This window comes from Poecilia mexicana, unplaced genomic scaffold (genome assembly GCF_051168715.1).
Source record: "Poecilia mexicana isolate PSO_F unplaced genomic scaffold, ASM5116871v1 scaffold_5, whole genome shotgun sequence".
Lineage (NCBI taxonomy): Eukaryota > Metazoa > Chordata > Actinopteri > Cyprinodontiformes > Poeciliidae > Poecilia > Poecilia mexicana.
This window is the reverse complement of record NW_028263374.1, coordinates 14,838,477-14,851,573: the sequence shown is the minus strand read 5'-3', so window position 1 is coordinate 14,851,573 and position 13,097 is coordinate 14,838,477. Positions and strand designations below refer to the sequence as shown.

At 40.6% G+C, this 13,097-nt stretch overlaps 1 protein-coding gene across 1 annotated transcript in view; it reads left to right on the top strand.

Annotated features, from left to right (window-relative positions):
* srgap3 (SLIT-ROBO Rho GTPase activating protein 3) overlaps positions 1 to 13,097 on the top strand; it is a 63,847-nt gene that overhangs the window by 43,615 nt on the left and 7,135 nt on the right. The window contains exons 7-18 of the mRNA XM_014968034.2: positions 2,306 to 2,527; positions 2,632 to 2,733; positions 3,297 to 3,494; positions 3,703 to 3,787; positions 6,213 to 6,240; positions 7,093 to 7,195; positions 8,818 to 8,878; positions 9,431 to 9,508; positions 9,612 to 9,746; positions 10,290 to 10,395; positions 11,234 to 11,461; positions 11,620 to 11,693. Coding sequence (XP_014823520.2) covers positions 2,306 to 2,527; positions 2,632 to 2,733; positions 3,297 to 3,494; positions 3,703 to 3,787; positions 6,213 to 6,240; positions 7,093 to 7,195; positions 8,818 to 8,878; positions 9,431 to 9,508; positions 9,612 to 9,746; positions 10,290 to 10,395; positions 11,234 to 11,461; positions 11,620 to 11,693 — 1,420 coding nt within the window. The remainder of the gene's footprint in view (positions 1 to 2,305; positions 2,528 to 2,631; positions 2,734 to 3,296; positions 3,495 to 3,702; positions 3,788 to 6,212; positions 6,241 to 7,092; positions 7,196 to 8,817; positions 8,879 to 9,430; positions 9,509 to 9,611; positions 9,747 to 10,289; positions 10,396 to 11,233; positions 11,462 to 11,619; positions 11,694 to 13,097) is intronic.

The window sequence follows — 13,097 nt, the reverse complement described above, 5'->3', positions numbered from 1 at the left end:
TTTGCCTGACGCTGACATTTGTTTCATTATTTTAAACATTTATGTGCAACAAAAAAAAAAATGAAATTTCAATCAGATGAAATATTTTTCCCAGTACTGCAGCTCCTCATATTTCAAGTCAGCTTACAGTCCAATCAGTTTAGTTTGCCATGTTTCAGTGAGCACATCTTATTAAAAAAACTTGCAGGAAGCTATTTGCAGTCACTTAATAATCTAAAGATGATAGATGAACATTTTGAGAGCGTTTGCCCTTTTGCCTCATTGTGTGGCTGCTGCTGTGGATCTGGTTTCTGGACACTAAATGGTCCATGACATTGCAAATCCTGGTGAAGTGCATCTATTTAAACTAATCCTCACTTATCTTTCCACCACAGTAAGTGAGAAAAAAAATGCATTGTTTGTCATATCTCAGTCACAGCGAGACATTGTTCACTTGGACTTGGTTATTTACCTCATGGAGGCAAAATTTTGTTACAGGAAATATAGGTTGTTCAAATTCAGCTGATGAGTAGCAGATGTGGGTATCAGAATATCTTGAAAATTAATGTTGTAAATCAAACGAGCTTAAATTGCTTTGCATGTAAAACAGTGATGAGAACGAGAGACACCGACAGGGCTTGGATTCACTGTGAGACATTTGAAGGTGGTTTAACTTGAAAATGAAAGTCGACCTGCTGCATTGAAAATGCAATTTCAGTCAAAGAAATTTGATTTTGCTTTAACTCGTAAATTAAAGTTCATGAAGTTGATTTAACAACAAGAAGCAAGTTTTGACTTCTGCTAGCTCATTAATCTTGAATTGTGAGTTTTAACTTAGTGTTGCAATTTAAACCAAATAATCATTTCACAATATGAAAGGAAAAAAAAAAAACTGCCCTCACCCTAGTTAAAGTTTACACATTTCTGTGTTATTTTTTACTCACATTATCAAGCTAAAATAAGTACTTATTTTACATAATTTAAATTCTTGTTTCAAAATTCTTGTTTCAAAATACGCAATCAACATTTCTGATCTGATAATGAATTTTATTTAACATCACAATGAATTCGGCTCATTTAGTGTGAACAGGACGTTGTCCTCAAGCTTTTCCAAACTGAAAATTGGATTAAAATAAACATTTGCCTTAATAAAAGTCAAGAGTCAGATCAACGTAATGCACTCCCATCTCAGGACACAAAAATTGCCTTTTTTTATTTGCTAACCTAGAAACTCTAGTTTATTCAACTCTTGGAGGTTTGACAAAATTAATAACAAGTTAACACAACTGAATTTATCTTTCGCAAACTCATACATTTTAGGTTCAAAATCTAAAACCCGCTAAATTCATTCAACTTAAAGACCGTAGACACAACTAAATGCGGCTCGAATGTTCCACGGTGTTTAAGCTTCCTCAGTCGTCTTCTGCTCCCAGCTGCTTCTGGATTTGTATGCACACATTCTCAGTGTGTTTGCTTGTTTTAAGAAAAACGGCCAATTTACTCCCCTTAGAGTTGGGTCTACTGAGTCGACTTGACAGAGAGTCGAAATGATGCTTGTGCAGAAGGGGGCGAGACAACTTCCTCAGCGCTAAAGAGTTTTAAAGAGTGTTTACTTGGTGATTTACAGTGCTGTCAGCTGCCCCTAGCTCCCTTTAACCGTCGTCAGTAGCATCCTCTGCCTAATTAGGTTACTTCATACAGCTCTGTGTGATAAGACTCTGTAATTATCCCTCGTGTAGCGCAGTGCCAGCTCCTGTAATTCTTCTATTTTTAAGCATTACCATGTAGCAGGGCATGATTAGGCATTTAGTCAATTAAAGGGGCTCGAACATACACTCTGAGGTGCTCTGAGTAATGTACAGCACTGCACAAGGGCTTTCTATGCTGTCATAGGGAGGAAGCCTTTAATGTATTTTTGCATTATGAGATTATCATTGTGTGATTAAAATATTACAATTTCGGAAAAAAGTACATGGTTCTAAATCATTTTTGTCTAAACAGAATAGAAGTGTTTAAGTATCTGCTATATATACACAACATTATGACTTTGTTTTATTCTGTTCTTATGGGAATAACGCAGTTCATTGCAATAAACCTTAAGAATCCTTACAACAGAAAATCCTAGTGCTTTTGAGAATGTAACTGCATATATCATTACAGCGACCAATCTGTTCCTGCCTAAACACCTAAACAAGCTGAAGACACAGCATTTTAACTTCTCACGTTGTTGAAACTCTGCTAAGAAGCTATTCCTTTGCAGTCCCTCTTAAAGATGGCTAATTGTAATTTTTATTGCCATTTGTCCTTTATATTTTTTCTTTCAAAGTGCTGTGATCTTGGCTACCATGCCAGCTTGGCGCGCACCTTCAGGACATACTTGTCGGCAGAGTACAACCTGGAGACGTCGCGCCACGAGGGACTGGATATCATTGAGAATGCGGTGGACAACCTGGACTCTCGCAGCGATAAGCACAAGATCATGGATATGCATAACCAGGTGTTCTGCCCCCCGATGCGCTTTGAATACCTGCCGCACATGGGGGATGAGGTGAGAGGATGTAAACGCTTTCATTCCCTGGATCTGGCTTTTTCTAAGGTAACTCTGAACACTTCAGGTTGTTCTGCGTAACCCAACCCGTTTGTCCTCCTCAGGTGTGCCAGGTCAGCGCCCAGCAGCCGGTGCAAACCGAGCTCCTGATGCGCTACCACCAGCTGCAGTCTCGGTTAGCAACACTGAAGATCGAGAACGAAGAAGTAAGGATTTATGAGATTTGTGTGAATGCTTCTGATTTTCCCTAGACTGTCACACCGCTGAAGGGTAAAACACCAAGCAGAATATCTACATCGCCATCTGTTCTCTTTGCAATTACTCCCCAGTTCCCTCAGCTCTGCAGGAGTCGAGCCCTATATGTCCCTGAGACTGGCTGTTTTGTCAAGAAGCCAAGGTTTTCTTTTATAAAGAGCAGAGCGATGTAAACAGAGGTGCTAATGACTCTGGAGCCTCATCTTCTCATGTTGTATTAACAGAGAAAATTGAACAGCCGCGCCATTACTGGGAACGACATTTATTAATCAAAAAGCCTCTTCGTCATGTCAAAAACATTGTGGTTCATCATAGTCTAATATGGGCCTGCAGGATGCTCTCAATTTATGCCTTGATTATGTTCTAATCTACCTAATTCAGGTCACTCTAGGCTGATTTGTTATCATCAAATCAGAATTCAAAACAGTTACTTGAACCGCTGATTTAAAAAAACAAAAAAAAACAAAAGACATTTTGTTATCTTCACTCCTTCCCACACTCTGCTGGTATCCAGGTGAGGAAGACCTTGGATGCAACCATGCAAACGCTCCAGGACATGCTGACAGTGGAGGACTTTGACGTGTCAGATGCCTTTCAGCACAGTCGCTCCACTGAGTCCATCAAGTCTGTGGCCTCTGAGTCATACATGAGCAAGCTCAACATAGCCAAGAGGAGGTCAAATCAGCAAGAGACCGAAACCTTCTACTTTTCGGTGAGTCTGTGTCGAGCCGTCTGCTTCCTAATGAGCGTCGGCCCGCTGTGAGCGTCACTCTGCTCTTCCACATGCTCTGAAAATAGACTTGGAGCTGCAATAAATGACATTTCTGCCGTTTCTTTGATCCTGAACTGTTTAACTTTTATGATAGATTAACTCCGTTTGACTCCTTTAACTCATTTCGCTTCCGTCTCTCCCCTCCTAGAAATTTAAGGAGTACCTGAATGGCAGTAACCTCATCATCAAACTGCAGGCGAAGCATGACTTACTGAAGCAGACGCTGGGAGAAGGTAAATAGACTTTTTATTTATCAAACTTGTTTGTTTATTTATTTATTTATTTTTTTTAAAAAAAAAGATAAAAAACATTTTGGTTACATTCATTGAGGGGTACATATAATTATACCCACATTAATTTTAAAAACAAGGGTTTTTCTCCACTGCATAAATATATTCAGGTTTTTGCTGTGAGATTATGCTGATTTATCTGAGGTCTTTCTACTCTTCGTTAACATGGAGGCCAATCAACTTGTTTGTTTGCATTTCCACAAAAGACATTCTTTGAAAGGCAGCAGGGAACAGAAAAGAGAAGTGAGTTTCAAAGGGACTTATGTCACTCAGGAAACAGACCACACTTACCTTGAGGTGTTCATTCCTCGTTGTGCTATCTCTGCTGGTTAGAGTGTTATCCGTTTAGTGAATATACTCGCTAGTCACTGCGAGGGTTTCCATTTCCAGGCTGTAAGGCGAAGAGATTACCTTGGCTCCACCTATTTCCCCCGGGGCCTCCTTGTCACCTCAGTCGTGATGAACAGCTTTACACCCAATCAATCAGCCGGATCAAACTGGGGGCCCGTTTCTGCAGCTGCTCCTCCATCAGGGGTGCGCCTAATACGAAAATGACCAGCTGAGATCTCGAATTGCTCACACGAACTCACACATATTTCTCATGTGTTTCACACTCAGGACCTGTTCATTTATGACCTCAAATTGCCCGTTGGTTGGTTCCATGCTAGCAAAAATATCATAGTCTCTTTTACACTCATAAACACTTTATTCTGTGGTCAAGTGTCCACAGTGGAGCAGCTGAGAGAGCGCAGGAGCAGACCATATGGTGCCCAAAAAGGTACAACCCATGTTTAATTATTTAGTCGATAAATCACGGTCGAGTCGTGCTCATTAGCTGGCTGCCTCGCGCTCAGAACAGGGTGTTTGTGATTGTGCGTGGGTGGTGTCAGGATGACAGAGGGAACGGGATGAAACTGGTTAGTGCCACATGGCGTTTACATCTTGCTGTGTGTGTTAATAAAAACATAATATCAAGGTCTGGCACCAAGTCGTTCTGTTCCTAAATATATATATGCATGTATTTATCTCAACCTAAGTTTCGCAAGTGGTCATTCAGCGTCTGTTTTTGTCTTGTCAAAAGTTGATTACTATTTCTAACGCTTGAACAGGTCTTTAATTTTGAGGTGAGCTGTTTAAAAGTGGAGACGGCTTTCTCTTCGTGGATGTTTGTGTGTGTCGAAGTTTAAAGTTTTGAAGGCTACCGACTCTTCCAAACATTTCAGACACGTTCATGTTGAAAGCAGACCTTACGATGCTAAAATAAGTCTCCAAAAATGGTAAAATGTCAGCAGGCTCTTGATTAGAAAAGCATCAGGTTTAAGTTTACCTTTGCTCTCTAAGAAAAACAAAGTGCCACTTGGAACATGGGCAAAGACCAGGACTTCTGAATTAACGTTATTTGGAGAGAGGAGTCTAAAGTTGAATCATCAAGACACCAGGATAGATAACAGGAAACATGTTTGGCTTAGACCGACTGCAGAAATCCAGGAGAAGAACCTCACAGTGAAGCATGGAGGTGGAGAGACTCAAATATTATTTGAGTCTCTCCAAACAACATGGAAATCTACCGCGTATCACATGCAGCTTGAATAAAATATAAAACCGCCTGTAAAACAGTTGAAGCTGAAACGTAGTTTAATTCTCTGTTACTCTTTGATAGATTTGATGCTGTTTTATGTCATCGTCATGTTGAAAGGTCCGGTTTCGCTTCATTTTGATCTGAAATGAAAAGTCCTGGGGCAAGTCCAGACCTTTATCCTTCTAAAATGTCGGTCGACTTGAAAGTAAGGAACCACTGAAACGTCTCATGGCTGAAATGAGGATCAGACTTTTCTCAGGCTGATGTCAGATGCTGGTGTAGCGCAACAAGAACCATCTCACAGAAGTTGTTTTGCCTAAAGGGAGTCCCCAGCTATGAGGGCTGGGGTGTCATAATGTTCTCCTCACTTCTAAAACACATTTCTGTTCCAATCTTTTGTCAAATGAATGAAGCGAGGTTATTTGTGGGGAATCAATCTGTGCCTGTGCTGCTGGAAAGCCACAACAAAAGGCTCGGTGAAGCAGTACAGACATGATTCAATGTCACCGCAGATGGACCCCTCCCTCCACAGCCTGCACACACTGCAGCCACCCCTGTGTCGTCAGAGACAGTTTTAGGGGGGCCTCTTGTGTCCCCTGGGGCCCGACGACTGTTTACCGGCTTTGTCCCTTGGATGGTGTTAGCGCAGCTCTATTTATCTTGTCTTCAGCGGTGATTCTGTCTGTTTTGAAATCCGTTAGTGGGACAGTGTACACTGATTGGACTCTGCATAATGTGTAACATAAAGACACAAGAATATGACAAGTTCCTCCTTTGTTTCTTCCTCAGGGGAAAGAGCCGAGTGTGGAACGACGAGGTAAGATGTTGGTCCCAGTCTCAGCTTTACTGCTGTGAACTGCTGTGCTCCTGTACAAAAACAAGTGGTTTAAACCATTTTTTTCTCAAAATGTTTAATTTACTGTCTTTTTGTCTTTTTTTGCTTGTGATATTTTTACACATTTAATTTTTTTTTCTGGATTTCACTCAATTAATAATAATAATAATAAAAGGTTCCAACTCATTCAAGACTATTTTTCACATCTTTGGGTCCCTACAAAGATGTGATTATTTAATTACTTTAAAAACAATTTTGTTTTTAGGCATTTTACCTTGTATCCCTTCCCTAAAAGATTTTCCTTTTTTACCAAAATTGAAATACCATCTATGAAACCATTTGTGTGTTTCCATCCATCCATCCATCCATCCATCCATCCATCCATCCATCCATCCATCCATCCATCCATCCATCCATCCATCCATCCATCCATCCATCCATCCATCCATCCATCCATCCATCCATCCATCCATCGAATGGAGATTTTTTTGGAAATTTGATGAGGAAATGTGTATGAACCCTATAATTCTAACAGTGATATGACAACCTTATTTATTATTTATCTTCCTAATTTGAAGTTTTAATTTTTAATCACAATGTACAGAATCAACTGTAAAATATCTATGTTATATAATTGTAATGTAATTGTTTTAAAGTATTTTGCTAAGCCAAATTCTTGTTTTTGTTTTTGTTTTTTTCAGTTTAAAGGTCAAATTTAAGTGAAAGTTTTATATGTTTATAGCTTTTGATTAGCAATTATGTCTGCATGTTTTTATTATGCTTTCTACCTTTTCACATTGTGGTATTTTTGTCCCCCTTGTCAATTATTCCTAGGCCGCCCACCCTCCCCCCTAAACCACAGAAAATGCGGAAACCTAGGCCACGCTCCATGTTTAACCATAAACTGTTTAACGGCAATATGGAGACCTTCATCAAGGTACCCCTGGTGGTGGTGGTGGTGTTGTATGACTGAGCAACCCTGCAGGATCTGAGGGAACGCAGCCAGAACCTTCACTGTTATTCTCTCACAAAATGTAGCTTTCCGCTCCTCCCTTTTCCAGCTGCCTTTTGGTCATAACACCCTGGTTTAACCTCTAATTGCTCCTTCCTTCCATAGTCCTGCTGGTATATATGGACACACCGGCTATCAATCGTCCCTTTATTTCCCTGCAGAACAATTTAGAGTCTTCAGCTTCCTGTCTAAACCCAGTCAGCCTGTGATGACTGAGATACAGGAGAGAACAGCATCTTTGCTCTGTCCCCTTTCTGCACCCAGTCCTGACTGCACTCTGTAGCGTCCCATTGTGACTCCCTGTGTTTAACCGCCCTTTACCCGCAGCAGGGTCAATAACAATCTGAGCTTTTCTTCTAACCCTGTGGTTTCTGTGTCTCTTCTTCCTCTGCTTTGCTGCTTTCTTTCCCAGAGGAAGAAGGAATGCCCGAACTCGTATTCAGGTATCACTGTTATTAGAGAATGTAGTTCTGGCTGCAAGGGACACCAGACTAATGCTGTACTTATAGTACTTACTCACATTCCTCTGCTGTGCTGCACTTGAAAAATATTTAGTACAACTTCAGTTTTTTTTTGTTTTTTTTGTTGCTTTCCTTCTGTTATCTAATAAAACATGTTCTACTTGTTGTGATTTACATATTGCACAGTTAGAGATTGATATGCATGCCAGATGGCTCTGGTACAGTGCTTGCCAAAGTTTTCATATCCCTCTCATGCCCCTTGAACTCACTTACATTTTTATGCCACAGCCAAAAACATGAATGCATTTTATACAGATTTGATGTGATTGAACGAATAGAGATGGAGAAAAAAACCATAAGAGGTTTTCTAATTTCTTTTCAAATAAACATCCAGTCTGTCATACATGAACTTAGCCCCTTTACTGTGGTGCTCCTAAATGCAGTCAGTTACACTCAGAAATCACCTAATTGTTAAAGAACTCTGTGATTTATTCAAGAACATTAGTGAACAAACAGAATCTTGAAGGAACACAGGGAGAAAGTAGGGTTATAAAACAATAACTTAGGTTTTAATATCTTACAAAGCGCCATGCATTCTATTGTTTGAAAGACAAAAGAGTATACCAGCAAACCTACCAACACATCAGCATCCAACAAGTCAAGCAAGCAGAGCGTTAACCAGAAGTGAAAAAGAATAACTTGTAGCTTAGCTCTCCACACATTTGGCCTTTTTGAAATAGAGGCAAGAAGAAAGTCCTTGTTGAAAGAAACATGCAAGAAATTCTGTTTGCAGTTTGCCAACATGTGTAAAAAGCTCTCTGGGTCAAATAAGATGCAAGTATTGGCTCAGGGCGCTGAATGCTTACGTGTACCACACCTTTTAAAATTTGTATTTGTAAAAACAAATTAAAACCACATATCCTCTTACTTCTGCTTCCCAATTGAGGACGACTTTGCGATGGCCAAGGGGAATGAAAGCTTTTGCACGCCACTGCACATGCAACAAGAATCATTATTTACATTGTTCATAAGATTGAACGTGTCTTTTATATGCATATATTTATCTTTTGTCTCACGACGTTTCAGGACTCGGGCCAACCGATTCCGCTAGTTGTTGAAAGCTGCGTCAGATACATCAACCTGTACGGTAAGTTTCGCTTTGTGCTTTTATCGCCGTTTCCTCAGAGCAAAAAGGCAGTAAAACGAAACTATAAAATAAGTTCGTTGTGCTCCTGTTTAACTTTTACAACGGACAAGAACTGACTGGCACGCTCTTTGAAGCTCTCAGCTGGCTGACTGCAACTTGACAACAGATCACACACAGAGTTTCGAGTCTCCAACTGGTCTTCGTTTCGTCGGGTTCGGTCCGCCCCCCTAACCTCTTTAGACTTCCTCCCTGTCTACCTTCACATCTGTCTTCAGCTCGTTGCTGTGGCCTGCAGGCCTCTGCTCTGGATCTGGACCTAATGAAACTACAGAAAACTGATTAGAAGCCTCTAACTAAAACCACATGCTGCCGGCTCACTGAGGGGGCCCTTGCCTGGAAAAAATACGTATCTCTCTCTTTACGACTAGATTACATTTCCTGCCCCGTGTTATACGTTTCCAAAGCTCTGTCATGAAGCTGGCGATGTGGTTTCAAGATAGTGACAGCCAGCCTAGTTCTAAATCAGTGGAATCTGGTTTGGATTTCTCCCAGGGTTGCAGCAGCAGGGGATATTTCGCGTGCCAGGATCACAGGTGGAAGTCAACGACATCAAAAACTCATTTGAAAGAGGTGAGTCCATCTTCTGCGTTCCCAGTGTCTATGTCCAGAGCACTTAAATGGGACAAACCAATTCAGTCCGAAGTATGGCTCATCAGATTTTGTTCTCTTTTAGGTGAGGACCCACTGATTGACGACCAGAATGACCACGATATTAACTCAGTGGCAGGAGTGCTGAAGCTGTATTTCAGAGGGCTGGAGAACCCACTCTTCCCGAAGGAGCGTTTCCTGGATTTCATTTCCACCATCAGTGAGTCAGCAGAAAAGACTTAAACAAGATGGGATTTTCACAAGATGGAAAAAAGGAAAATTGACACCTTACGTTTTCTTAGAAATAAGACTGTGCCGTACCCGACATGGACCTAATCATACCACCGTGTGTCTGTGATGTGCCTCAGACAACCAGGCTGATAAGAATAGCTTGATACACATTTACCAGAAGTATTTCCAGGTCTGGGTAAACATGAAAAAAGAAATGAAAAAATATGTGGGAAATATTCACATTTATATACTCTATTTCCAATCCCATCATTCACTTCTGATCTTAGATTATTTCCAGACTACACTGACAGGGCTGATCATTTAAAAAATAATAATAATCAATTAATTAATTAATAAATAAGAACTGGGAACTAAAAAAAAATCTCTATAGTTTTAACATAAACATTTGTAGTAATTACATGTTTCTGGAAAATCATTCAATGTGCTTTTTCTCAGCAAGTGGCCATGTCAAAGTCAAATTATTTTTAATTGATGTTTGCCATCTTTTTTTTTTTACTTTCTGCTGTTTCAGAGCTGGAGTCAGAAGCGGAGAGAGCCCATCACATCCAGCAGATAGTCGTCACTCTTCCTCGGACAGTCATAATCGTCATGAGATACCTTTTTGCATTTCTCAATCAGTGAGTTCTAGTCCTTAAACCTCAACTCACACCTCCTCCTCTGTAACAAACAGCATGCAAAGATGAGTCTGTGCTTCGCATAATCTCTACAGAGGAGACCACACTGAATCTTGTGCCTTATTTTGCATGCAAATGTAATTCTCCTCTGTGATGCGCAAACACCAAATAGATTGCAAGTAAAGGAAGGAGACTTGATATGCTAGATATGCAATCTTACATGTGTTTGAGAAGTTATGTACAGCTCTGAAAACTCATATCTGTCTGCAGCGGGGTAATATTCCTCTAATAACGGATGTTATTAATGCTACCTTTACTTGCTGCCTGCAGATCAAAGACACTGACTTTATATTATGCTCTGTTGGAGCGATTCCAGCTGCACTGTTTCTGCCCACACTTAGCCTGCTAACAATGTGCAAAGACTGATTATGGTTTCCTGTTGCTCCACTGAAAGATTTGGTTAAACAGGGTTACTCTGCAGTGGAAGATGTATAAGTGGATTTCAATATGTTGGGTGATTGCAAACGCTTTTAAAGCAAATGTCACGGCTGTGGAATGAAGCATGTTAAACTGTGTTCCTTTGAAACAAAGTCCCGTTGCAAGATTTATCTTTTATCACTGTCCCTTTCATAGAAAATTTCTGATCTTTCCCAACAACTCCAAATTAAACATTATCCTCAATTTACAGACATTTCTTTCTTCTTTCAGCAGATTCTTTTCATCCACTTATAGCAATCTCTCTTGCTATATGTTTAAAAAATAAAGTGCTGCTCTCTTCAACAATATCACAAATCAGCCACATGCAGGCGGGATCAACAACCTCTGCTTTCTTGCTCCTCAGTCTTTCCCAGTACAGCGATGAAAACATGATGGATCCCTACAATTTAGCCATCTGCTTCGGCCCCACTCTGATGCCCATCCCGGACGGCCAGGACCCCGTGGCGTGTCAGGCGCATGTCAACGAAGTCATCAAGACCATCATCATCAACAATGAAGTCATCTTCCCAAATCAGCGTGAGCTGGACGGGCCGGTCTACGAGAAGTGCATGACGGGCGGGGAAGAGTACTGGTGAGTGGCGCCGTGACCCGGGGATAAACCCATTGAAAATTAGAGTAATTTTCCTATTCTCCTATTTGTGAGCAAGATTTATTATTTCAGTTGGTGCATGGAAATAGTTTTTGCTGTGTAACTAGTGATGAAATTTCACTTCACATTTCTTTGTGTAGTGACAGTCCTCACAGTGAGCCAGGGACCATCGATGAAGCTGATAATGGGACTGAGCCACACACTAGTGATGAAGGTAAACACACTGTTGAGGTGTTAAATAGCAAAGCATTAGCATTATTGAATGTGAGTCCTTTCAGTTTTAATGGCATTTGAAACAAAAGCCTCTACAATACAATGAGCCGATCTCAGTCCTTCGACCTAAATCCAGTAGAAAACATGTGGAGTGAAGAAACATTGAGAAAAGGCCAAGAGGGAAAATGGTCACAGTTTCCTCTCACTGTCTTTTCCAAACCTGTGAAATGCTGTAGAATCCTGAGTGCTGTATTTTTTATTTTTTTTTGGCAAATAAGGGTTAAACAAATGACTAACCCTAGTAAATTTGCAAAAAGAAAATAATAATAAAACAAAAAATTAAACTACAAAACAAAACAAAAAAAAACAACTGATTCTTCCCATGTGACGCTCTGCTACTGCAATAAAAGATGAGTTTGTTATAATGTGTTTTACACATATTTACCAGTGGGGCCAATAAATGCGGGAGGCACTGTACACACATTTATTTTAGACGAGAGAACACCCTTACAGACTTTTTGGCTCAAAATACCTCAAAGTGCAGACAGGCTGGTTGCATCGACTATATTTCCACTCTTGAGTATGTGCAGTCTGAGCTGCAGCAGCTTCTGAAGGCAAAAAGGCTTAAGGTGATGTTTGAAGCTAACAGCAACTTGAGTAAACAGTGCTGGCATGCAGTGTAGTCTTTTTGATCTGTGTTGCTGTGTGTATGTGAGCGCGTGCCTCCCCCCTCTCTGCGCCGACTCTTTGTTCGGTGTTATTCAGCGATTCTCTCGGGACATTCTCCTTTGTATAGTGTTTCCTCGCTCGTCCTCTGAGCTTTGAATACATAACCGGGGCAGGCACAGGAGCCACAGTGTTGCTTATACACCGAGGGATCTCTCCCTCAGTGCTGTCTCTTAAAATTTCAGCTTTGTAGATGCCGGGTTTTTTTTTTTTTGTGAGGGTGTTAGAAAGTGCTGACCCTATGCAGTTTTTTTTTTCTTGTTCTCACTTGAAAAAAGGAAGCAAAGTTTTTCTGGTTGCCCTTCATACATAACAGTTTTTAGTGTCCTCTGGCAGTAGCTCATTTTTCATGAAAGCAAAACAGGCTCATGTTAATTGGGAGCGAATCCCCGGCAGTGATGAGGGTAGCCTCAGTCTTTTAATTTAGGTTGCATTTGAACTATAGCTCTGTTCCATTTTGCCTCAAATGGCAGCTCAAACATCCATCTCTGGTGGGTTAAGAACATCAAACTTTCTGGGCGTTTTCCTCATAAATTGTGTTTTTCCTGCTCACATATGACCGCTGTTGAACAGTTCCCCTTGACTGACCCCTGCTGGCCTGTTTAAGACACTGCAGGGCACTTTTTTAGATTATTATTCCCTCTGTGGGTAAATTAACAGTGTTATATCATATAATAAT